General features: G+C 36.3%; 1 protein-coding gene across 4 annotated transcripts in view; it reads left to right on the plus strand.

Annotated features, from left to right (window-relative positions):
• Positions 1 to 27612, plus strand: part of SNX2 (sorting nexin 2) — a 51214-nt gene that overhangs the window by 2788 nt on the left and 20814 nt on the right. For 3 of the 4 annotated variants that reach the window (XM_036308438.1, XM_036308439.1, XM_036308440.1), the window contains exons 2-7: positions 9507 to 9624; positions 18269 to 18432; positions 20395 to 20461; positions 20798 to 20841; positions 22281 to 22422; positions 26671 to 26749. In XM_036308438.1, coding sequence (XP_036164331.1) covers positions 9507 to 9624; positions 18269 to 18432; positions 20395 to 20461; positions 20798 to 20841; positions 22281 to 22422; positions 26671 to 26749 — 614 coding nt within the window. Of the gene's footprint in view, positions 1 to 6362; positions 6434 to 9506; positions 9625 to 18268; positions 18433 to 20394; positions 20462 to 20797; positions 20842 to 22280; positions 22423 to 26670; positions 26750 to 27612 lie in introns of all 4 variants that reach the window. The other variant, XM_036308441.1, reaches the window with a different exon arrangement.

Here is a 27612-nt window from a genome sequence, read left to right on the forward strand (position 1 = left end):
TTTTTTTTAAAATATATTTTATTGATTTTTTACAGAGAGGAAGGGAGAGAGATAGAGAGTTAGAAACATCGATGAGAGAGAATCATCGATCAGCTGCCTCCTGCACATCTCCCACTGGGGATATGCCCACAACCCAGGCACATGCCCCTGACCGGAATTGAACCCAGGACCTCTCAGTCCGCAGGCCAACGCTCTATCCACTGAGCCAAACCGGTTTTGGCAGGTCTTCAACTTTAAATGTATTATTTTTTGAAAACTTTATTATGAATTATGTGTGTTTCAGAGAAAAAACATTTTATTACCACGTATTTAAAGGCAACAGCATGGAAAATTATGAAGAGGTACAACTAGTTGACCACTTTCCCTTGAAGCCATTAAATTTAAGGATTTTAGAATGAACTAGAGGCCCAGCACATGAAATCATGCACGGGCAGGGTCCCTAGGCCTACCCTGCGATCAGGGCCATTTCCTGCCACCACCCACCCCGGGTCCCCATGGTTCCCCGTTCGCCATTCGGTGATTGGAGCCTGCAGGCCTGGGGTGGGCAGGGACTGAGAGGTGGTCAATGCACCTCATAGCAATTGGTCGAGCAGTCGTTCTGGTTATGGTTGCTGGGCTTTTATTATATAGGATTGTTTTTAGTACCTATAAATATGTTATTCTCTGAAGTTGCTTGAGGCAAAGATGCTCAGTTTGTTGTTTTTTTTTGCAGACTTTTCTTAAAAAGATAAAATTATTCTTTAATGTTAATTTTACAAATGCACACTTTCCTATGAAATTGAATTCTTGTGTTTTTTCTCCCATGATGATAGTTTTTAGTTGAGATGACATTTATCTCAATTTAATAAAGTTCACTATCACCTCAGTCAAGATATAGAACACTTCCATCACCTCCCAAAAATTCACCCATGTAGTTAACCCTTTCCACTGGCAACCACTAATCTGTTCTCTGCTTTCTTCTATAGTTTTGTCTTTTCCAGAATGCTATATAAATGGAATCATACAGCCATGCAACTTCTTTTTTTCAATCCTCACTGAAGGATATTTTTTTCCCATTGATTTTCAGAGACGGTGGAAGGGGGTAAGGGGAGAGAGAGAAACATCTATATGAGAGAGACACATCAATTGGTTGCCTCCCGCAATGCGCCAAACTGGCCGAGAATAAAATCTTCAGCCCTCTAGGAATATATCCCAAGAACTCAGAAATACCAATCAGAAAGGACATATGCACCCCTATATTTATAGCAGCACAATTTACAATAGCTAAGATTTGGAAACAGCCTAAGTGCCCATCAGCAGATGAGTGGATTAAAAAAATATGGTACCTCTACACAGTGGAATACTACACTGCTGTAAAAAAGAAGGAACTCTTACCATTTGCAACAGCATGAATGGACCTGGAAAGCATTAAGCTAAGAGAAATAAGCCAGTCAGAGAAGGATAAGTTATCACATGATCTCACTCATTTGTGGAATATAATTAACAATGTAAACTGATGAACAAAAATAGATCCAGAGACATAGAAATTGAACAGACCATCAAACCTCAGAGGGAAGGCAGGAGGTGGGGGGGAGGGGGGCAGTAAGAGATCAACCAAAGGACTTGTATGCATGCATGTACGTATAACCAATGTACACAGATGGTAGGGCATTGAGGGCATGTGTTGGGGGGAGGGAGCAGCCGGGGAGAGGTCAATGGGGGGAAAAAAGGAGACATGTAATACTTTTAACAATAAAGAATTTAAGTTAAAAAAAAAAGTTGGTGCTTAGTAAAAAATAAAAATAAAAAAACCTGCGACCCTTCCATGTGAGGGCCAACACTAATCACTGCTCAGTGGGGCCAGTATGAAACTTTTTTAGTCTAGCTTCTTTAACTTAGCGTAAAGCATCTGAGATTTATCAGTGTTGTTGCATGTACCAATAATTCATTCTTTCTTATTGCTGAATTTATTGTATAAAACACAGTTTGCTGTTGAAGGACATTTCTGTTGTTTCCAGTTTTTGGCATTAAAGAGTAAAGCCAATATACACATTTATGTACGTGTTTTTCTATGAACACAGTTTTCATTTCTTTTGTATAAATACTGAGAGTAGGATTGCTGAGTTGTGTGGTTAATATATGACTAACTTTGTAAGAAACTGCCAAACTTTCTCCCAAAAAGGTTCAATGGAGATAAGGTACAGGGAGGTGAAGTTATTTGCTTTTTAGTCTCATGAGTTAATGGCTGTAGTATAATATAACTCGAGACCAAATTCAATAGGACATTATTTTGAAAATCAATTATCTGTGTGGGTTCATTAAAACAAATGCATGATGCTTCAAGAAAAAAGCATATTGCTGTATTTCCTGGTATCATAAAAGTTATTTTCATATTAAATTTTACCCCTAATCAGAGAGTCATGCTTTGAATATATTTTTGAGTATTTGAATCCTGAAGACTAGCCCCATGGAACCTTTGATGAAGTTGGATATATCAATTTCATTCTCTGGTCAGGTTTCTTTCATTTGATCTCTGAAATCTTATAAAATTGTAAGAGATTCTAAGAGAGAAAGCTGCCAAACTGTTTTCCGGTACAAACAGCTATATCATTTTGCTTTCCCATCAACAGTGAATAAGAATTCCAGTTGTTCACATCCTTGTCAGCACTTGGTAGTGTAAGTTTTTATTTTAGGCAGTGGCGAGCTTGAGGCTAGTTTATACTGGCTCGAAAGATGATTGTTCAATTTTCAGTAATTTTGTAGGCTGGTTAATTCATACTGCTGTTGTTAAAAATTAAATTATATAAATGAATGCTTAAATTGAAAACAAAGGTAAATATTTTAAACTTAATTACTTCCTAATTCCTTTACTACATTTTACTTTTTTCTGTGTTCTTGAGGTTGTATGTCTATTCTATCTGTCTGTATGGTGAAAGTACATATTTTCCCAACTTTACAGTTTTGTGAGGGGTAATCAGACACAGTGGGGGGCATATTTATACCACAGAAATCCACAAAAGCTAAAAATCAGGGTCTTCTCTCCCTAAGACTCGTTTGCCAAACGTTTACCAGCATACCACTGATTTTTTTTTAGCCATTCTAATAGGTGTGGTGTTATCTCATTGTGGTTTCAATATACATTCTCTGATTATTAATGATGCTGAGTATCTTTTCACCATCTGAAAATTATCTTTGGTGAAGTGTTTTTTCACATACTTGGCATATTTTAAAAATTGGGTTTCCTTATTGAGTTTTAAGAGTTCTTCATATTTTAAATATAAATCCGTTGGCAGATATATTCTTTCTAATCTGTGGCTTGTCTTTTTTTTTTTTTTTTTAATTCTTACAGGAGGAATTGTTTTTCTTCACTAATTTCTAGAGAGAACGGGAGGGATGGTGCGTGGGAAACATTGACTTGAGAGAGATACATTGATTGGTTGCCACCCACATGCATCCCTGTTGGGGCTGAGAAACCTGCAACTGAGATATGTGCCCTTGACTGGGAATTGAACCTTCAACCCTTGGTTCCCCGGGCCGAAACGCTAACCACTGAGCAAAACCAGCCAGGGCTGTGGCTTGTCTTTTTATGGTATTAATAATATCTTTCACAGAACAAAAGTTTGTTATTTTGATGAAGTTCAAGTTTATCCTTTCTTTTTTATTGATAGATCCTTATATGTCACCTATGAAATTCTTTGCTAATGTTAACTCAAGGTCACAAAGGTTTTGCTTATATTTTTTTCTAGAAATTTTATAGTTTTACATTTAGGCCTGGCATTCATTTTGAGTTAATTTTTGTATTAGTTGAGGTTCATTGTTTTTGCTTATAGATATCCAGTTTTTCCACCACCATTTATTGAGAAGTAATAATGTTATTAAGGTTTGTTTTATGACTCAGAATATGTTCTGTCATGGTAAATATTATGTGTGCACTAGAAAAAAATACATAGTCTGACGTTGGGTAGAATGTTCTATAAATGTTAGGTCAAGTTGGTTGATAGTATTTTTCAGTAAACACAACATTTTTGAATCTCAGGTGCTTTATGCTAAGTTAAAGAAGCTCTTAGACTCAGAAAGTTTCTCCATTGGGTTGTCTTTGCATCTTTGTCCAAAATCAGTTGAGCATATATGTGTGGGTCTATTTCTGGACTCTGTTCTGTTCATTGATCTGTTGACTATCCTTTTGCCAGTTTTATGCTACCTTGATTACTGTAACTCGAGTCTTGAAATCAGGTAATATGAATCCACTTTGATTTTTCTTAAATTGTTTTGATTATTATAGTTCTTTTCTCATTCCACATAATTTTATAATCAGTTTATTGATTTCTACAATAGAGAATTAACATTAAAAATATTGAGCCTTTAAGCCATAAGTATACTGTTTCTCTCCATTTATTTAGGTCTTATTTGATTTTTCTCATCAGTGTTTATAGTTTTCTGCATACAGATCTAGCACATATTTTGTTAGTTTATACCTAAGTATTTAATGCACATATGGTATTTTTATTTCTTTTTTAAAAAAGATATTTTCATTGATCTCAGAGAGGAAGGGAGAGGGAGAGAGAGACTAAAACATCAATGATGAGAGAGAATCATGGGTCAGCTGTCTCCTGCACACCCCACACTGGGGATCCAGCCTGCAACCCGAGCATGTGCCCTTGACCGGAATTGAACCTGAGACCTTTTGGTCCGCAGGCTGACGCTCTGTCCACTGAGCCAAACCAGCTTGGTACTTTTATTTCTTTTTATATTTATTAATTGGTGGCATATTGACCCTGTATCTTACAACACTGCTGAACATTATTTTTTATTTTTTGTGGAGTCCTTGAAATTTCCTATGTAGGTCAGGGGTGGGGAACGTCCAGCCCATGGGCTGTATAAGACCCTCAAAATCATTTGGTCTGGCCCTACCAAGGCATTAGGGGTGAGTTAGTTAAATGTTTGACTAAATATAGCAGGCTAACTTTTAAGTTGATAATTTTGTATGGGCTGAAAATGATGTTATAAATATCCAAATGGCCCTTGGCAGAAAAAAGGTTTCCCACCCCTGAAATTGTGTTGTCTGTGATTAGAGCCTTCCTTCCTTCTTTTCTTCTTCCCATTCCTTATGCCTTTTTAAAATTTTGCATTAATGCACTAGCTAGGGCCACCAGTCTTATATTGAATAGAAACTTTTAAGAGTTTTAGCTTTTCCCATTTCATGGTTGTGGAAGAAAAAAAAATTGTTTTTTTTGCTATAAATATTAAGTTAACTGTAAGGTTTTTTGTAGGTGACCTTCAACTTTACTGAAGTCATTATTCTAATAATTTTCTGGTGGAGCCTACAGTTTTCTATATATAGCATCATGTCATCTGCAAATAATGAGAGTTTTATTTCTTTCCAATTTGAATGCCTTTTATTTCTTTTTTTATATTTGATGGTATTCATTTATTTTTATTGTTATAACAATTAAAATATGTCAAAAATAAAGATGCAGTGCTGTCTTCCAAATGCATTTCTGAAATATATTAATTCAGAGTAGATGCAGAGGTAGCAAAGTGCTTATTTCTTGGACTTGTCTGAATGTTATGGCTAGGACTTCCAACACCATGTTGAATAGAAATGGTGATAGTGGGCATTCTTTTCTTCACAATCTTAGGAAAGACTTTCAGCTTTTTCTGGGGATGGTACCAATGGCAGAACTACACTAGGTTTGTTAACTGATTTACAGATGTTGGACCTTCCTTGCATCATTTGGTTATGATGTTGGTGAGAAGAAAAAAATCAGTTCCCAGTTGGGGCCATTGTCTGTGGGGATTTTCTTGTACATCCCAGAGATGTGCACTGTTGGGTTAATTGGCATGTCTAAATTATCCCAGTCTGAATGAGAGAGAGAGAGAGAGAGAGAGAGAGAGAGAGAGAGAGAGAGAGAGAGAGAGAGAGCGAGAGCGCGAGAGCGCACGCTCACCTTGTGATGGAAGGGCTTGTGATGGAACCCTTGAGGAAGGATTGGTTCCAGGGAAGTTCCCACCTTAAGCCCTGAGTTGCTGGAACTGGCTCAGGCCAACCAACCAGAGTCCTGTTCTAGAACAAATGGGTTGGAAAATTATCTTACTTTTTAAATTAATTTTTCTTAAATGTATGTGTATAATTTACATTTATTAGAAATAGTTTGAGTAAAGTTTGGCTGGAAGTTTTCCTGTAGGAAATTAACTCTTATTTATATCAGTTAGCTTGTGTATATTAACCTTGTATTGTGAAACTTTACTTGTCCTGGAGGGGTTTTTTGTTGATTCTTTTGGATTTTCTACTTGGATGATCATGTCATCTGTGAACAAAGAGTTTTATTCTTTCTTCCCAATATGTATACCACTTATTTCCTTTTCTTGTCCTACTACTTTAGGTAGGACTTCCAGTATAGTGTTGAAAAGCAGTTGTAAAAGGGACATCCTTTCCTTGTTCCTGATCTTAGTGGTAAGCTTCAACTTCCTCATTATTAGGTATAGCTATAGGTTTTTTTAAAGATAGTCTTTCTTAAGTTGAGGAAGGTCTCCTGTCTTTCTAGTTTACTGAGAATTTTATAAATGTGTGTTGAGCCACCACTACATTTTCATGTAGTTGTGCTGTAGGCTATCTCAAAGTATTCAGTATTATAGACAATCTGATAGACAAACTTGTGGCCAGTTCTTAGGCATATTCATAATTATTTTCTTAGAATTCATTTGACAGTCACTGAGTGTTTGCTACCAGGAACTAAATAAAAATCATTAAATAGCAAAAGATACTTTTCTTACAGAGTTTATAGTCTATAAGCAGGTGATAATTATATTGTAACTAGAGGCCCGGTGCACAGATTCATGCACTGGTGGGGTCCCTTGGGCTGGCCTGGGGTGATTGGGCCAAAACTGGCTCTCTGACATCCCCCGAGGGATCCTGGATAGCGAGAGGGTGCAGGCCAGGCTGAGGGACCCCACCGGTGCACAATTGGGGCCGGGGAGGGACCACAGGAGGGCTCCAGAGTGTGGCTAGCCCATCTCACCCAGTCCCGATTAGGGCTGATCGGAGCCAGGGAGAGACTGGGGGAGGGCTCCAGGTCGTGTCTGGCCCATCTCACCCAGTACTGATTAGGGCTGGCCAGGGAGGGCCGGCCAGGGAGGGGCTGCGGGAGGGCTCCAGGGTGTGTCCAGCCTGTCTCGCCCAGTCCTGATCGGCCAGACCCCAGCAGCAAGCTAACCTACCAGTTGGAGCGTCTGCCCCCTGATGGTCAGTGTGTGTCAAAGCAACTAGTTGAACGGTCAAACACAACACTTAGCATATTAGGCTTTTATTATACAGGATGTGATAAGACAAGTAGATATTCCGTGGGAGCATATAGGCCAATCACCTTCCCAGACATAGCTAGAATTGAGGTTGTCTGAACATCTTTCAGAAGTAATGTTTTAGTTTATTTGTTTTTAAATTCCTTCAAGTGAAAATGGCTAGGTAAAGGAGGCCCACCTTTGTGAGAGTTTGAGTGTGTAAGAATAAGCTCCTGAAAGCAAAGAAAGCCTCTCCTTTCAATTTTCCAATAAAGAATTGAAATTTTTAAAGCTCTGAAGAAATGCTCTCATGTCATAGAGGACAATTTACTTTAGAAGCTGATGATAAAATAGTATGACTTAGGAGTGGTGGGCTCAAAAGATTATTCATTGTATAAAAGGTTTACTAATTATAAAGAAAAAAATAGATAATTTACCCTTACTAAAATTAAGATCTTCTATTCCTTAAAATCTACCATTAAGAAAGTGACATATACTGGGGAAAAAATATTTGCAGTATATGTCTGACATGACTAAGAACTTTTATCCAGAACATATAAAGAATGCCTACAAATCAGTAAGAACAATGGGCAAAATACTTGAAGAGACCCTTCAAAAGAGGATATTCAAATGACCATTAAACATATGAAAAATGGCTGAGCATCATTATTCATCGGGGAAATGAAAATTCAAACCACAGTAAAATACACTTTGCACCTGGCATAATAGCTAAAATGAAAAAGATGGACTATGTCAAAGCATTGACAAGGAGTAACTGAAATTTTCATATTTTGCTTGTGGGAATATAAATTATATAACCATGTTAGAAGATTGTTTAATGATTCAGCTATTCCGTAACTCCTAGGTACATACTAAACAGAAATTTGTTCCCATGTTTGCTAAAAGATAGATGTGTGTGTGGTTGTGGGTGTGTGTATGTATTAGAAAGTTCATACATTATTGATAGTTATAAAAACTGATAGCCATTCAAAGGCCCATCAATAGTAGAATGGATTAATTGTATATTCATACCATTGAATATTTTACAGCAACAAGAATGAGTAATCTATTACTACATACAACAGTGTAGAAGAATCTCATATACATAACATTAAGAACAAAACCAAACACAAAAGAATATATTCTGTACGGTTACATTTTATGAAGAGCAGAAACAGGAAAAACTAATCCATGCTGGTAGAAACCTATGTAGGGAAAGGGTGAAGAGTGGAAGGGAGTATGAGCAGAGCTTCTGGGTTTGATGATAATGTTCTCTTTCTTGATGTAGGTGCTGGTTACACAGGGACGTTGGGCTTGTGAAAATACCTAGCTGTGCACTTTTTTTTAACCCTTCACCCGAGGACATGCTTTTACTGATTTTAGAGGGGGAGGGGGAAAGAGAGAGAAACATCTATTGGTTGCCTCTCGCATGCACCCCAAACAGGGATTGAACCCACAACCTGGGTATGTGGAACCAGGAATGGAACCCATGACCTTTTTGATGTATGTGATGATGCTCCAAACAAGTGAGCCATACATGCCAGGGCTAGCTGTGCACTTTTGACATGTTATGTTGTTATGTTATGTTATGTTATGTTATGTTATGTTATGTTATGTTATGTTATGTTATTTTTGAAGAGTATTGCTTTTAAATGTTATAAGAAAACTATAATAAAGCTGAAAGCTTTACAATCTAGATTCCATTATATTGGTCATTATACTTTAAGGTTAAGAAGTATAGAAATAGTCCCTTAGCTGAATTAAAATTTAAATTTTTTGGGAGAGGACATAATTTTAGACTAATAGTAATCTTAATTCAACTAGTATTAAATCTTCATCTTATAATAAAGCAGCATTTTGAACTTCTTACAATTATAACATGTTTTCAAGATTTGGTTTTGACTATTACATACTAATCAATTTTATTATATATGACCAAAGCATTAAATTTTGTTTTTGTTAATTATAATACAACATGAAAAATTTGTATCTCAAAAGGGGTAACTAGAAAAGATTTTCGTTTTTCAATTTTAAGTGACTTTTTATTAGAAAAAGAGAGAAGATGAGTAAGAATGTGTTTTGGGTTCATTCTTACCCTCAGAGGAGGAACTATAAATAACTGTGCTTGTTCTTGCTCCCCTTTCTATCAAGGGAGTGTCCTAGTTCTATAATGTATAGAGACATAATTATAACAGATAAACATGCCAATCCATTATGTATTACTGGTTGTTTTTTCTTTTTTTTCACAGTCGATTCCATCTTCTCCAGAACCAATTAGTCTTCTTACAGAAGATGTTAGTACAAACTCCAATGGTCCAAAACCTGCAGAAGTTGTGCTAGAGGATGACACAGAAGATCTTTTTGCAGGTAATTGTGACTATCTTTGTTTATTTTAATAATAGGCAATTGTAGTGTGTATCCTGTTAGAATGTATTCTATAAAGCAAAATTAAAATTTTGTGTAAAATGTTAGCGGTAGCTTTTCTTATTAACTACTAGATGGATAAGAAATTTCTAGTTAGATAACTTTGTGAAAAATATAAACTGTTGAGAAGCAAAATTGTGATATTTTTCTGGTTTTAATAAATCCCATTGTAATTTCATTGTTTTGATCAAAGTTCAGAGTAAAAACTAATAGTTGTGTCATTCATATTTTGAGAAATAGTGGTGATTATACTTTTTATTAATTACATGTTGTCACAAACCAACATTAAACTCTGGATTTAAAAATTACTTAATTTACAGTATATATATATATATATACTTAAAATCTGTTTTAATACATCAGTATTTACCACCTCTTGCATTTTGATTCAATTTTAGATGAGTAAGTTGATGTTTGAAGAATTGAATTTTGATACGAGGTCAGGATTTGGTGTAGTTCATTCTACCTTTAAAAAAATTGGACTCTCTTCAAAACAATGTTGTGCTTAAAAATTAAAATTTAAGTACAATTTAATGTTTGGATATTAAAAAGCCAAATCCTTAGAAGAATGACACAACATTTTAAAATAGTAACTATGTGTGTTGAACAGTTTAATTTACTTGAACTGGCCTTCATTGAGTTAAAATTTAATATTATGTCCTTAACTTTTATAGTATTTGAATATTCAAACCATTCTGAATTTTTTAAAAAAATATATTTTATTGATTTTTTACAGAGAGGAATAGAGAGTTAGAAACATCAATGAGAGAGAAACACTGATCAGCTGCCTCCTGCACACTCCCCACCCGGGTTGTGCCCGCAACCAAGTACATGCCCTTGACCGGAATCGAACCCGGGACCCTTAAGTCCGCAGGCCGATGCTCTATCCACTGAGCCAAACCGGCTAGGGCCATTCTGAATTTTTTATACAATTATGTTGAAGATAGAGTCCTCAATCACAAAGATCTATATAAGTTCTTGATTGGTTAGCTCCATGAAAAGTTTTCTCTGTAGCCCTAGCTGGTTTGGTTCAGTGGATAGAGCGTTGATCTACGGACTGATGGGTCCCAGGTTCTATGCCGGTCAAGGGCACATGCCTAGGTTGAGGGCTTGATCCCCAGTGGGGGGCATGCAGGAGGTAGCCGATCAATGATTCTCTCTCATTGATGTTTCCATCTCTCCTCCCTTCTCTGTAATCAATACAAATGCATTTTTTTAAAAAAGAAAGAAAGAAAGAAGCCAGTTGCAGTGCAAATTCTGCATGATTCCACTTATATGAAGTATCCAAGATAGTGAAAAAAATAAAAAAAAGTGTTCACTGTAAATGAATTTATGTATTTTAGCATGTCAGAAAATTTAAAATATTATACCAAACTAGAGGTCCAGTGCACAAAATTCATGCACTCGGGGGCGGGGGTCCCTTAGCATGGCCTGCGCCCTTTCACAATCCAGGCACCCTCGGGGGATGTCTGACTGATGGCTTTGGCCTGCTCCCCATGGGGAGAAGACATAAGCTGGCAGTCAGACATCCTTAGCGCTGCTGCAGAGGTAGGAGAGGCTCCCACCACCACCGCTGTGCTCGCCAGCAGTGATCCTGGCTTCTGGCTGAGTGGCACTCCCCCTGTGGGAACACAGACCATCAGGGGCAGCTCCTGCATTGAGCGTCTGCCCCCTGGTGGTCAGTGCGCATCATAGCGACTGGTCATTCTGCCATTCAGTTGATTTGCATATTAGCCTTTTATTACCTAAGATACCAATCATATCCCTCCCTTTTTATAGCTACCTAACAACTTAGAGAAAAATCATAGTTAAATAAAGTTGTAATGTTCTTTTGTTTCTTTCCTTTCATAGACTTTTCCCAGGGAGTCCTTAAAAGCTTTTTCATAGCATTTGTTTTGTTCTAAAAGTTGACTCCTTTCTCTACTAAAATAGGTAGTATTAATCTAAAATTGAGTGTATTCCTTTTCTAATATTGGGCCATGTATAGAAGTTTTGTATTACCCATTTTGTTAAAGACTCTTTTACCTTAAAGTCACATAAAATGCTGAAACTAGAACAACAGAACTGTGTGTGTGTGTGTGTGTGTGTGTGTGTGTGTGTACACGCGCATACACATGAGCACAAGGAACGAGGATTTTGGATTTTTTGGAGTGTGCAGTTTGCCACATGAGGACTAAACAGTGATATTTATTTGCCCACTTAACTTTATTAGAAAAATCTTTTTTTATGTTTTAGTCTGTCTAGCAAGTCTATCCTATATAATAAAGAGCTAGTATGCAAATGGTTGTCACATCATCACACCGTAACGGCTCAGACACTCAACACTAGGGAGAGAGGAATGGGGACCAGCCAGGCACAAATGAGCTCACAAGAGAGGAATGGGAACCAGCGAGGCTGCGGCCTGGGAGAGGGACAAGCCGCCTGCTCCCCGGTCCCAGGTGCCAGCGGCTGCACTTGCAGCCTGGGAGAGGGACAAGCTGCCCGCCCCACGGTCCCGGGCGCCAATGTTTGTACCTGCAGCTGTGGCTCAGGCAAAGCCGCCCGCCCTCAGTCCCCTGTGACTGTGGCCGGCCCAGGTCCTGGGTACCTGCGGCAAGCCAGAGGGAGGGAAGCCCGTTTCCAGGTGCCTGCAACCAGCCAGAGGAGGGAATCCTGGGTCCCGGGTGCAGGGCGAGGCAGAGGCCGTTAGGGGCGATCAGGCAGGCAGGCAGAGGTGGTTAGGGGTGACCAGGCAGGCAAGCAGGTGAGTGGTTAGGAGCCTGCGGTCCCGGATTGCGAGAGGCAGTCAAACATCCCCTGAGGAGTCCTGGATAGGAGAGAGTGCAGGCCGGGCTGAGAGGAACACCCCCCTCCCGTGCACGAATTTTGTGCACCAGGCCTCTAGTACTAAATATTGTGATACAAATATGGTCAATACCCATGTTTGTTTTAAAAGAAAAGAGAGAAATAGGGACTAAACACTAAACATAGTTATGTTTCCTTTGTTATTTGCAAACACTTTTTATGCTTTATCTTTTTTCTTAAACTCAGCTGCATGTCATAATCTGATCATTTTTATATGAATGAGTTAATACTACACTTGCATCTTATTTGTGAAGACTTTAAGTAGATATATCATTCATTTCCCCCTTCTATAGAGGAGTTTGGTTCTAGGAAACGATAATAGAGAGTAGCAATGTTACCAGAATGGTGAAAACTATTGTTCAGTAATAAGACCATGTACTTAATTTATTTCTCCTATATCAGAGGAGAGAATATAGATATTGTTGTAGTGATTTAGCCATTTTGATTTTTAAACCATAAGGGGATTAGATTATATTGGTATGTATGCTGATGCATTTTATGTAGCATTTCAAATATTAGTTATGTCAGAAGTGGTATCAGTAAAAGTTCAAATGTGTATGTTACTATTGTTAACTTAGAGAGTGCTCACCAAATAAGGTTGGCTTCAGAGCCCCTCTCCACCATTTGTTACATCCTGCACTGTACTTCACTGAGCATACATACTCCTAGAGGAGTAAGTGAGGGTGTGCATATTGGAATTGTCTTAGACTTTTAGAACTTGTTTCTGCCAGATTACTTAGCTTATTTCTTTTCTTTCTTTCTTTTTTTTTTTTTTTTATCAAATAATACCAATTGTAAGTTTAATGAGTATTCCTTTGTTTAAAAATTCTCTGGTGTCAATCATATGTTTAAACTGTTACTTAGCTGATATTTGTGGTTGTCCTCAAAGTATCTCTTCCAAAGAAAAGTTAATCTTTATACTTAGTACCTATGGGGCATCTTCTGGAACCTTTAGGTCTGTTTTAAATTAAATTAAACTTCATGAATATATAGCATGTTACTTTACTTTTAATTAAAAAAAAAAACTCATGAAGGAATTTAAGGTAGACTATGTATTAGCATGCTAAACCTAGGTTTGTATCTATTTCTATTTTCCCCCTCCATTTTAGTTACTTAGATCATATTTAGTTTTTATTTTGTTTATGAAACAGCTTATCAGAGTCTGTACAAAAAATACAAAAACCTGATTTATCAGTGAAGTAAAATATGATTGGAAAGTTAAAATGACTTTGAATTACCTGCACTGATATCTTAATAAAGTTACAATGTCTTTCACAGTTTTTTGTCTATGGGTTTGTTGCTGGTAACAGTACCTCCTTCAGAGAATTTTGATTTTTTTATTTTGTTTTGTTTGCTGCTTGTTGTTTTACTTGTTTGATTATTAAAGCTCTTACACCTCTTATCTTTGATATTGCTTCCTTTCTTTCTTATATTTACTACTTATTAGTTTCATTTAAAAAAAAAAGAATAAATATTAGCAATCTTAACAGCCTGAAGTTGCATGTAAGATTTTAATTTGTTATGTTAGGGTCATCTATAGTGTATTCAACATCTATAGTCTATTTTCTTCCTCTGGTTACCATAGTTTGAAGGATTTTGATTATTATTATTTTTTTAAAAAAATATATTTTATTGATTTTTCACAGAGAGGAAGGGAGAGAGATAGAGAGAGTTAGAAACATCGATGAGAGAGAAACACCGATCAGCTGCCTCTTGCACATCCCCCATTGGGGATGTGCCCGCAACCCAGGTACATGCCCTTGACCGGAATCGAACCCGGGACCTCTCAGTCCGCAGGCTGACGCTCTATCCACTGAGCCAAACTGGTTTCGGCATATTATTTTTATTTTTAATATAAAAAATAAAGAGAGCAATGCTAAATAAAGATCTCATCAACATGAGATAACCAGTAAGAGTAGATTGATAAAATGCAAGTTGTTTACATTTAAATGTTAACACATATACCTTATTTCTAGTATGCTTTTTGAGGTGTTCAAATTAAAATGGCTCACAGATTGCCATTATTACCTTCTCAAACCTCTAGGAATCTAAGAACCTACAGTTAGAAACAAGTGGTCTGATCTTATTTTCCTTGCAGTCCTGGCCACTAATTGTAATTTTCATTTTTATGGCTTTGCTTTTTACTTATGCTATTCATTTTTATGGAGCACTACCCATCCAAATCTTCTCTGATCAGTTTTGTAAACTGTTCCTGATTTTCCATACCCTAAAGTATTGTCTCCCATCTCAGCTCAGATTTTAGTCTTTGTTCTATAATTCATATAGCAATTAAATGTCTTGTAACATTCTTTTTTTATTCACTTTTATTACTTTTTATTATTATTTAACATTCCACATGCTTATGTTTTATTTTCCCAACTAGATTATAAACTCCCTGAGGGCAGGTATGATATTTTACATTTTTTTGCGTTTCTACATTGCATCTAGCACAGTGTTACATAGCTTATAGGTCATTTGTTGATTTGGCTTTAAATACATTTAATTTCAGATTTTTTAAGTGAACATTTTAAATTAAAATCTAAACACCTATTTGCTTTGTGTCATATTTATGTATTCTAATATCCAGTAATCTTTAGCAGTTAATTGCTTTAGATTACTATCTGTAAAGAATTTTCTGTAACAAATTTTTTTTTTTTTTTTTTTTTTTTTTTTTTTTTTTACTATGCAGCCACACAATGGAAAACTTTATTTTTTTTTTTAATTAAATCTTTATTGTTCAGATTATTACATTTGTTCCTCCTTTTTCCCCCCATAACTCCCCTCCTCCCAGTTCCCGCCCCACCCTCCGCCCTCACTCCCCACCCACTGTCCTCATCCATAGGTGCACGATTTTTGTCCAGTCTCTTCCCGCATCTCCCACACCCCTTTCCCCCCCAGGAATAGTCAGTCCATTCCCTTTCTATGTCCCTGATTCTATTATGATCACCAGATTATTTGTTCACTTGATTCTTAGATTCACTTGTTGATAGATGCATATTTGTTGTTCATAATTTGTATCTTTACTATTGTTCAGATTATTACATTTGTTCCTCTTTTTTTTCCCCCCATAACTCCCCTCCTCCCAGTTCCCGCCCCACCCTCCGCCCTCACTCCCCACCCACTGTCCTCATCCATAGGTGCACGATTTTTGTCCAGTCTCTTCCCGCATCTCCCACACCCCTTTCCCCCCCAGGAATAGTCAGTCCATTCCCTTTCTATGTCCCTGATTCTATTATAATCAACAGTTCATTCTGTTCATCAGATTATTTATTCACTTGATTCTTAGATTCACTTGTTGATAGATGCATATTTGTTGTTCATAATTTGTATGTTTACCTTTTTCTTCCTCTTCCTCTTCTTAAAGGATACCTTTCAGCATTTCATATAATCCTGGTTTGGTGGTGATGAACTCCTTTAGCTTTTCCTTATCTGTGAAGCTCTTTATCTGACCTTCAATTCTGAATGATAGCTTTGCTGGATAAAGTAATCTTGGTTGTAGGTTGTTGGTATTCATCACTTTGAATATTTCTTGCCACTCCCTTCTGGCCTGCAAAGTTTCTGTTGAGAAATCAGCTGACAGTCGTATGGGTATTCCCTTGTAGGTAACTGAGTTTCTTTCTCTTGCTGTTTTTAAGATTCTCTCTTTATCTTTTGCTCTTGGCATTTTAATGATGATGTGTCTTGGTGTGGTCCTCTTTGGATTCCTTTTGTTTGGGGTTCTCCGCGCTTCTTGGACCTGTAAGTCCATTTCTTTCACCAGGCGGGGGAAGTTTTCTGTCATTATTTCTTCAAATAGGTTTTCAATATCTTGCTCTCTCTCATCTTCTGGCACCCCTATAATTCTGATGTTGGTACGCTTGAAGCTGTCCCAGAGGCTCCTTACACTATCCTCGCATTTTTGGATTCTTTTTTCATTTTGCTTTTCCGGTTGGGTGTTTTTTGCTTCCTCGCATTTCAAATCATTGACTTGATTCTTGCGCTCCTCTGGTCTGCTGTCGGGAGTCTGTATAATATTCGTTATTTCAGTCCTTGTATGCTTAATTTCTAGTTGGTTCCCCAATATAAGATCGAGGGTCTTATTAGTTTTCTTGTAGATCTCATTAAGTTTATCGGCGGCTTCTAAACAGTTCTTGAGAGACCTTAAAAGTGTGGTTCTGAACTCTATATCTTCCATTGACAATTTTGTCCTGTTTCTTTGTCTCCGCATTTTGTTATGCTTCCTTGGTGCACCCCCTAGTGGTCTTTGTTCGCAGTCTTATAGTTAAATCTTGATTGTTGTAGCTAATTCCAGGGAGGGTTTGACCTCCAGGCCAAGTGGCTATGAGAATCGGCTGTGTCAGCAGTGAGAGAACTTCTGTCCTCTAGGGAGGTGCTAATCTGGCGTTTGCCTGAGGCTATCCGGCAAATGCCTGTGTGCAGGGCTTGGGCGGGGCGGGTCACACAGGATCAACAGGGTGGGCCGGAGAGAGCAGTTATGGCGGCTCTCAGTCCTGTCCCCAGGGGCTCTGCCTCTCTGAGTCCCAGCACCCGCTGCAAAGCTCAGAGAGAAAGCTGCACTCGCTCTGACCGAAGCCAGACAGTCCCGCTTCTCCCGTTTGAGTCTGGGTCCCTAAAGACTCGCCTGTATCTGGAGCTCAGAGTCTGGGACTCCCTCCCGATTGAAAACGCCAACTGCGCCCTCCGCCGCCAGCCCGCTCCGCGCACTCCGCACCTCAGAATTTGACTTCAGCACTGCGCCTCCTCTGAGTGTCCGTATGCATTTCTCTTTCCTCCTAGTTGTAGGACTTCCACTCAGCCAGCGTTCCTGTGGTTCTGGGTGATGTCCCTTCCGTTTTTTGGTTTCACTTTTGAAGTAGTTGTTCAAAGCAGCAAACTCCGGCGTTAACCTATGCCGCCATCTTGGTTCTCCCTGTAACAAATTTTTAATCCCAGTTGGGATATTTCTGGGCAGCTTTCTGCCATAAAGTTTGTGTTTATATATGTATATAAAATAATCAATGTTAGTCTGAATAAAAGATTTTGGAAGGTAAATTACCACAAGTATAAGATATATTACAAATCTAAACACAAATGATGGTGGAATTATCCACATCATTTGCTTTCCTACTAGCTTTATTCCTACCACTAGATGATTATGTATAGATATTTAAGCTCACTTTGCTGGAATTGTTCCTAAAATCAACAAAGTCACTGTTGGTTTTAGAGTTTTGATAGACAACTAAAGAAGGATTCATGAAATTATAACAATTATTTATAAATTACATTTTGGTATTTATTTGTGGGAAGTATAAAATACTAGAGGCCCGGTGCACAACATTTGTGCACTGGGGGGGGGGGGTCCCCTTACCCGGCCTGCACCCTCTTGGGACCTCCTCGGGGAATGTCCGACAGCCCAGGGAGTGGGCCTAAGCAGGCAGTCGGACATACTCCAAGGGGTCCTTAGCGCTGCCACAGAGGTGGGAGAGGCTCCCACCACCGCTACGCTCCCCAGCCATGAGCCCGGCTTCTGGCTGAGTGGTACTCCCCCTGTGGGAGTGCACTGACCACCAGGGGGCAGCTCCTGCATTGAGCATCTGTCCCCTGGTGGTCAGTGCACATCATAACGACCGGTCGTTCCGCCGTTCAGTCGATTTGCACATTACCCTTTTATTATTTTGGATTTTTCATAATTCATTAACTGCTATCTAGACTATTGGGGTTTTGTTACCAGTGTCCTTAACTGACTTGTTTAATTTGTATCTAGAAGCCACAGAAGAAGTTTCTCTGGACAGTCCGGAAAGGGAACCTATCATCTCCTCTGAACCTTCTCCTGCAGTCACACCTGTGACCCCTACTACACTCATTGCTCCCAGAATTGAATCAAAGAGTATGTCTGCTCCTGTGATCTTTGATAGATCTAGGGAAGAGGTATGGAAAGATTTTGTATTCTAAATTAATATGTAACTATTAAGTTTTTTGTTCTCCACCCAACATCACTCTCCTGTTAGTCATTTCTAATAAAGCTGTATAGACATTTTGGGAAAAGAACATTGGACTAAAGAGTCTAGTGACTTAGCTTTTTAATCCAGTAACTTGGGCAAATCACTTTCCTTATTTTTTATTTTTTATTTTTTAATCCTCACCTGAGGATATCTTTTGAAGAGAGAGAGAGAAACATTAATGTGAGAGAGAAACATCCATCAGTTGCCTTCCATATGCAACCGACTGGAGATCGAACCCACAACCTGGGTTTGTGCCCTGACCAGGAATTGAACCTGCAACCTTTTTGGTGCATGGAACAATGCTCTAACCGACCCGGGCAAAACCACTTTCCTTCTTAAGGCAAGGAGTTTGTAATTTGGGATCGTGTGATGATCTGTGCCTCTCAAGGTTCCTGTGTTAATCAAGTAAGATAATGTATGAAAGTGCTTTGAAACTTAATTAAAACAAAGTGATATTTTGAGCAATTTTATTTGATAAAAGCATGCAATTAATATTAGTTACGTTGGCAGGTTGGAGGATAGGTTCTGACTGGAGAGGAAGCATAAGAGGGCCATTGGTGTATAATGATACTGTTTGTTTCTTGATCTAGGTTTACTTTGTGAAAGTTATTGAACTGTACACTTAGGAGTTATATACTTCATATATACTACATTTCAAATACAGCTTTTAAAACTATAAGAGTACAACCTTGAAATAAAAAGATTATAGTTAAAATACTTTTCTTTTAGATGGTCTTAGACTTTAATATTGCTTTAAAAATTAGCAATATTTAACAATAATAAAACTTTCCTGCAGAGTTGCTATTAGGATTTTTTATTTTAAATGCCATTAAAAAGTACTTCTGTAGTCTCATAGTATTATCATTTTTCTTACTGTTTTTTTTCAGTGAGCTTATAGTGCTTTCATTGGCTTTAAGAACATGTGTTTACTATGTAATTAAAGAAACCAGATGCTAAAGTTGCTTATTAGTATAATAATTTCTGTAAATATCTAATAATCTACTGGCAAAAGTAATGGCTACTTGCTGCTTATTAAAGAATAGATACAACTGAAAAATACTATTACAAATAATGAAGAACCTAAATTTAATAACCTGAGTCTGAAGATTTGATATATAGAAAAAAAACCCACAGTATCCCTACAGAAGACTAAAATGGTTTTTCTTCATGTAAGGAGTTACAAGAACACAAGATTTTGTTTTACTTTTCCAAATGATCCTTTTTCTATTTCTTTGTGTGTATGTGTTTTTACATAGTCAGGAAATACGAAAGCTTTTATTTTTTATAAATGGAGTGCTGAATGGCTTTTTAATTTTTTAAATTTTTTTTTTAATTGATTTCAGAGAGGAAAGAAGAGGGAGAGGGAGATAGAAACATCAATGCTGAGAGAGAATCATTGACTGGCTGCCTCCTGCATGCCCCCTTCGTAGATTGAGCCCCCAACCCTGGTATGTGTCCTTGACCAGAATGAAACCAGGGACTCTTCAGGCCACAGGCCGACGCTCTATCCCACGGGTGGGCAAACTTTTTGACTCGAGGGCCACAATGGGTTCTTAAACTGGAGTCAGAAGAAGGAGCTGTGGCCGTGTTTCCTGATGTTGCCATGTTAACACTGCTGCTGGTGAAGGAGCGGAGGGGAGAGCAAGAGAACCCTCTGCTCTTTCGGCTCAGCGGGCCGGATAGAACAGCTGAACGGGCCGGATCCGGCCTGCGGGCCGTAGTTTGCCCACGGCTGCTCTATCCGCTGAGCCAAACCAACTCTGAATGGCTTTTTAAATTGATTGGTGAGACAGTGACCTTAGTAAAAGATGATAAAAATTATAGTGATTAGTGTTATGACAATAATATAAATTGGAATCTTTAACACCAAAAAAAAAATCTTTTCTAGATTGAAGAAGAAGCAAATGGAGATATTTTTGATATAGAAATTGGTGTATCAGATCCAGAGAAAGTTGGTGAGTCAGTATTTATTATATTTTTTACTTGCTTCTTTTTTGAAAATTAGCTTGGTTAATAAATACATTGTTACAGTGTTAAATGGTACTTTCATTTTTAAGCTTTGGGGGACTTTTGCTTCTTATTTTTATTTATTTATTTTTTTCTTAGCTTCATTGAGGTCTAATTAATAAATAAAAATAGTGTATATTTAGGATGATGATGATTTAATGTATATATACATTATGAAATTAGCACAGTGAAGTTAATCACATTATCTCACACATTTAGTTACATTTGTGTGTGTGTGCTTAAGTTCATGTTTTTTTAATAGTATTATTTGGCTTTTCTTATAGGTGATGGCATGAATGCTTACATGGCATATAGAGTAACAACAAAGGTGAGTCTTTTGCTTCTTTAAAAAATAATAGTCCTCTAAGTATAGTACAAGGGTGATTAAGGTGTAAGTGATCCTCCTTTTTTTTTTTACCAAGGTGACCATCCAGTAAAGATTGCAAATAGGTTGTTACATTGAGTTGTGAGTGGTTTGGTAGATTCTATGAAAATATGCAGGAAGGGACCTAATTAGACAAAGATAGGAGGAAGAAATGAGAATAGCATGTTCCAGGCAAAGGAATTTGCTTGTGTAAAAGCCAGAAGTCAAGAAAGCATTGTATCTTCTAGGATCTGCAAGAAGTGGTACCTGATTGAATTGTGTAGCAATAAGCCTCCCTATATTATAAACAGCCACCGTAAGGAATTTGAACTTCATCCTGAGGATAATGGAGAGCCATTGAAGAGATTGAAATAAGAGTATAGCACAATTAGATTTTTGATTTAGAAAGAACTCTGAGACTCAGTATGAATTGGGAGTGTCAAAGCAGAGGTCAGGATTTCTAATTAAGAGACCATTGCAATTTTTAAAAAAATATATTTTGATTGACTTCAGAGAGGAAGAGAGATAGAAACATCAGTGATGAGAGAGAATCATTGATCGCTGCCTCCTGCACACCCCTACTGGGGATCCAGCCCACAACTAGGGCATGTGCCCTTGACTGGAATGGAACCCAGGACCCTTCAGTGCGCAGGCTGATGCTCTATCCACTGAGCCAAACCAGCTAGGGTGCCATTGCAATTTTAAAAAGGATTGTAGGTCTTTAAGTCTTAAAAAGAAGAGAGATGGTCTGTAGGAATCCTAGCCATGAGAAGTAACACTTTACATAAGGAATTGGTTCGGGGGGTGAGTGAAATAAAAGGTTTCTTGAGTTGTGTAGGAGGTAGAATCTATAGGGCTTGGATGTAAGGCATGAGGGAGGGATCCTGAAGAAAAGACAGCACAAGTGGAGGAACACTGTGTGGACAGGGGTGAGATTTGTTAATTCATTGAACAGATATTTATTAAACACCATAGGGTCAGGCTATTTTCCAAACACTAAGGTATAATAGTAAACAAGTTCCAGGAGGGGAAAATATGGTGAATTTGAGGTAGCAGTGAGATTTAAGTGGAGGTGTTCCTTGAGCGTTCCAATATGTTGGACTGAAGCTCAGAGGAGATCTAGGTAAGGTTAAAGATTTAAGAATTATTAGCATAAATATAAGTAGAGTCAATGAGATGAATAAAGCAAATATTTTCTGTTCCCTTGAGATTCTATAAAAAACACCTATGATTTAGGTTTTTTTCGTTTGTTAGCAATTTGTATGCCAAATTAGCTACTCTGGATTCTTTTATAAAGTAGACCAGTGGATGTATACACATGCATGTTCACAATTATATATGACATTGACTTCTGAATAATTGCTCAGTATTTAGAATTTGAAATACCTCTTTTTCACTTGTAGACTTCTCTTTCCATGTTCAGTAAGAATGAATTTTCAGTTAAAAGAAGATTTAGTGACTTTCTTGGTTTGCATAGCAAGTTAGCAAACAAGTATTTACATGTCGGTTATATTGTACCACCAGCTCCAGAAAAGAGTATAGTAGGTAAGTGTGAATTAAAAAAAATAACTTTTATTTGTTACTGTTACTATTTTAATTATAACTATAAATTTGTAGATTCCATGATCATTCGCTATCATGACATCTCATAATATGTAAAAATACTGAATTTAAATATTCCATTTATGACAATTATTCATCAACCAAAGATTGTATAAGCTAATACAATGATGTTAATATTGGGTCAGAATTTGCCAAGTTGAAAACAATTTAAAACCCCTTTTAGGGTCATTGGAGTTCCATATTACTGAGTAACACTCAGTTTACTGTTACTAGCATATCAATAATGTTTTCTAAGGGATGTTTGGCTCTCAGCTATATATTGTTCAAAAAGATTTGATCTAGCCTCGCTATTTAAACGCAGTTTATTTCATAACCTCAATATAATGTTTAAAAACATTGTTATTTATACAAAATAATAAATTAAGAATATGCAGAAAATTACAAAAGAGGAGAACCTCTATTGTCTCACCATTAAGACATGTCATCTCTCAAAATTTTGTAGTATTTTTTTTCAATCCTTTCAGTCATAGGTTTTATGCACCTTACTTTATATTTCTTTATACATAAGATTATTTTTCTGAAAAATATTCTAAACTGAATTTTTCTAATCTTTAAATTATTATTTTACTTTTTTCTAGCATTTGAAGGACAATTTTATCTTTTATGATTTTGAAATCTGATATATTTGAATGGATTTGTTATATTTTTTCTCTCTTTTTTTTTTTAAATTCAAAAATCTAGTTGTGCCCTGGCCGGTTTGGCTCAGTGGATAGAGAGAGCATTGTCCTGGGGACAAAGGGGTTCTGGGTTTGATTCCAATCAAGGGCTTGTACCTTGGTTGCAGGCTCCTCCTGGACCCGGGCCCTAGGCAGGGCATGTGTAGGAGGCAATCAGTTGATGTGCTTCTCTCACATCTGTAGTTCTCTGTCTTTCCCTCTCTCTTCCACTCTCTCTAAAAAATCAATGGAAAAATATCCTCAGGTGAGGATTAAACTAAATAAAAAAAATTAAAATCAATAAAAACATTTTTAAAAAAATCTAGTGCAGTTCTTCAACTTCTTAACCTCAAAGCTTAATATTCTTCAAATTTATTGAGAACTCTTAAAGAGCTTTTACTTTTGTGGGATATATTGATATTTATTATATGGGAATGTTTTAAAATTGTATCTATTACTTCATTAAAAATAACAATAAACTTCATTACCTGTTAACAAGTAAAATTTTTGTGAAAAATAATTTTTGTAACACAAAAATGAATAAGAGCAGCTTGCTTTTTTGTTTTTGTTCAACACCTTTGCAAATTTCTTTAATTTCTGGCTTAATAGAAGATAGTGATATTCTCATATCTGCTTCTGTACTCAACCTGTTGTGATATAACACATATAATCTTTGTAAAACTTACGAAGCTTTCATGAAAGAATGAGAGTAAGAAAGACAAATAACAGTTTAGTATTTTTATAAAAATAGGCTTTTGTGCACTACCTTCTTTCCCCTAAAAAAGTATCTCTGAAACCTTCCAGGTATTCTGACTACACTTTGAGAACTTTTGATCTAATTACTAATCTTATTTTCCTCTTCTCTAAAATACCACAGTGGTATCTTCTGGCATTCTGCTATCTACGTAGGGAACTTAAGTTTTATCCATCATAAATTACTTATTATTAATATTGGGTTTTTTCTTTGACTTTTAAGTTGTACAACTATTTTTATACAGCAAAAGAGGAAAAACAAATTATTTCTCTCATTTTGGTGGCTAGATATGCTAGTGTAGTCTTTAAACATTGACCAAAAGGAAAGATTTAAAAACTAAATTTTCATATTCAAGTTATTGTGTTTCAAACTAATATTTTGCCTCAATAATCTTCAACCTTCCACAAATGATTGCAGTATAATAAATAGCACATATAAATTCAAAATAGAATTAAGAAATTATATCCTTAGAGCATTCTTTTCTGACATTGATTTTGATAGCTTTCAAAGGGTACTAGGGGATAGTGACACAGTTATGTTCATATTATTCATAGATAGTCTATTAAATTGTAAGACTATCAGTTAAATTATAGAAATAATTAACAGTCATTGAATGTTTACTGTGCTAAAGCACTGTGCTAAATAATTTATGTGCATTTTCATTTGATCTTCACAACAACTTTAGGTTAACTTATTATTGTGCTTATTGAATAGGTAAGGAAGCTAAGGTTCATCAAGGCTAGGTAACATGCCTCATGTCATACAGCTACCAAGAGGCAGAGCTGAGTTTTAAATGCCAGATGGCCATCTTACTCCAGGGTTTATATTCTTAACCGTTATTCTGTTCTGCTTCTAATTTTATTTAGTATGTTGTGTTTTTTTCAGTACAATTATGGTTTGCCTTTATTTTTTACCTAAAATAGAAAACCTTCTGGTTTAAAAAAAAAATCTAATGCTATGTGATTGTAGAATGGTCCAATATACATTTGAGGGTTTATTTTTAAAAAGATATAAAGAAAGAGCTTAGTAAGAAAAATATTTTTCAAATAGTAAGATGAAGCCAATATATAAAGTTCCCTCAAAATGTGTGCAAAAGTCTGAATAGTTATTAAAGGTGGGTTAGAAATTGATCTCTGAGCTTCCTGGCAGCCAACCAAGTAGAAGAAAAATGTTCATTTTATAATTTCATATTGTTTATAATTTTTTTTAAAGTAAAAATGAATACATTGCCTAAGAAAAATTTAAGGTATGGAGATTCTTTAATTACATACTAAGACTAAGTGGTTTTCAAATAACAAACTGATAGTGGGGTAGTGGAGTAAGAGTAGTAACTTCTTTGCTGGGAAGGTAGAACTGCCACAGAAAGAAGAGGAGTCTTTTAGCACACGGCAGTTACTGCACTTTTATAAAACCTTAGTTGACTTAAAAACAGCATTTCAGTAAGCTTTTAGAAAACAGCAACAAAGTTGAAAAGTTTTAAAAGGTAACTGGTTAGAGTAAGGCTTTTTTTTTGGTCTCCTCACAATGGCTTATAGAGATTACCCGTAGGAAATTGCTTGAGCAGATGATTCTTGAAGGAAATAAAAGAAGAACTGTATCTTTGTAAGGTTTTTTTTCAGGGAAACAATATGTGAAATAATTAACATCCCATATCATGTAGTCCATTCAGGATAGATGTTTGAGTGTTCTTTTCAAACTATTATATTTCAGAGGAATTAAGTTAAATAGAACATTCATAGGTGATATGTTTATTTACCAGATATGCCAACCTGAGTAAGAATTACATGATTTTAATGACTTTACTGAGATATAATTCATATGCTATACAGTTATTCATTTAAATATGTAATTTAATGGCTTTTAGTATATTCAGAGTTGTCCATACATCGCCACATCAATTTTAAAGTAGTTTTATTACCCCTTAACCATCATCCTCTAACTTCCTCATCCCTCCAGCCATAGGCAATCACAAATTTATTTTCTTTCTCTATAAATTTGCCTATTTGCCTATTCCTTTATATAAAGGGAATCATACAATATTTGCTCCTTTGTGACAAGCTTCTTTCACTTAGCATAATATTTTCGAGGTTCATCCATGTTGTAGCATGTATCAGTTCTTTATTTCTACAGAATTGATTTTTGAAAGGAAAAAGAACAGGAAAAGAAATAAAATCTGATCTTCTATATTAGTGTTAAAATTGAAATTGCCAATAGAGAAATTGTTAACATGATTTTTACTTTTTAAATTTGAAGAGTTCTAAATATCTCTATGAAAGAGCTGTTATTTCGATTATTATAAAACAGCCATGGTAAATATACAAGAACATGTTCTTAGAATCTGCAAGAGATAATATTTAGCAAATTCATGGGTTACACTTTTGTTTTTCTTGTCCACACGGTAAAGAACCTTAATTATTACTAATAAGAAATGAAAATATTAATTGAACTTAAATTTGCTAATTTGAATCCTATTGAAATGTAAACACATTTTAGTTTAGCAGGAGTGTAATATATAACAGATAAGGAATCCAGAGGTTATAGTCAGAAAACTACAGACACAGCTCAACCCATGCTTTATTTATAAATACTTACAGAGTAGAATTACTGTATCATGAGTTTTAATTTCTCAAAGTATGATACTAATTATAAATTTAGTTCAAGTTCAGATTTAGAGTATATTTTAAGTTAGGCAGAAATGATTATAAAAGACTGTTTTTATAATAACATAAAATCATGAGTCTCATTCAATTTTTTTCAAAGGCATGACCAAGGTCAAAGTGGGTAAAGAAGATTTATCATCCACTGAATTTGTAGAAAAACGAAGAGCAGCTCTTGAAAGGTAATTCTAGACGGTTCTGCTTTATTACATTCATGTTTTTGCTTCAGTAATATGTCTAATCCCACTATATGGTGTAACTTAGTTCAGTTATTAATTGATGACTCATCAAAAGTGCTTTAAACTTTATTAAGAAAATTGCTTCTTTGAACAATACTGCTTATTCTGCTTTTATTAAATAGACCTATTCTTGTATCATTGTTACAAACAGCAATATATAAAGGCATGAGTTACTTGAGGATAGAATTATTATGTCATAGCTGTGGTCAACAAGAGAAGTAAGAAAAAAAGAATTCATGAATCTTTTGAAAGTGGGGAAAGGGTTAATAAAATTATTTGGATAAAAATAGTATCTCTTTAGTATTATTTATATTCTTTTTTAAAAAATGTATTTTGATCTTTTACAGAGAGGAAGGGAGAGGGATAGAGAGTTAGAAACATCGATGAGAGAGAAACATCGACCAGCTGCCTCCTGCACACCCCCTATTGGGAATGTGCCCACAACCAAGGTACATGCCCTTGACTGGAATCGAACCTGGGACCCTTCAGTCCACAGGCCGACGCTCTATCCACTGAGCCAAACTGGCTAGGGCATTATTTATATTCTTAGGAAGTTATACTCACATTCATGTTCTGTGTTGGATAATTTGGCTAATTATAGTTCATCTAAATTTTTTTAATTATTACTGAATAAGATTATTAGATACACTGAATAATTATGTTTTTGCTCTCTCCTTTAATTTTGTATAATTGATTTTGACTTGAGTGTACAAAAGTATGTGACTTCTTGAGTTGACTGGATGTTTAACGGCTAATATGCTCTACCTTCCTTTAAGTACTTGACTCAGCACATTTCCTATAGCTTT

The sequence above is a fragment of the Myotis myotis genome, unplaced genomic scaffold (genome assembly GCF_014108235.1).
Source record: "Myotis myotis isolate mMyoMyo1 unplaced genomic scaffold, mMyoMyo1.p scaffold_m19_p_5, whole genome shotgun sequence".
Taxonomy (NCBI): Eukaryota; Metazoa; Chordata; class Mammalia; order Chiroptera; family Vespertilionidae; genus Myotis; species Myotis myotis.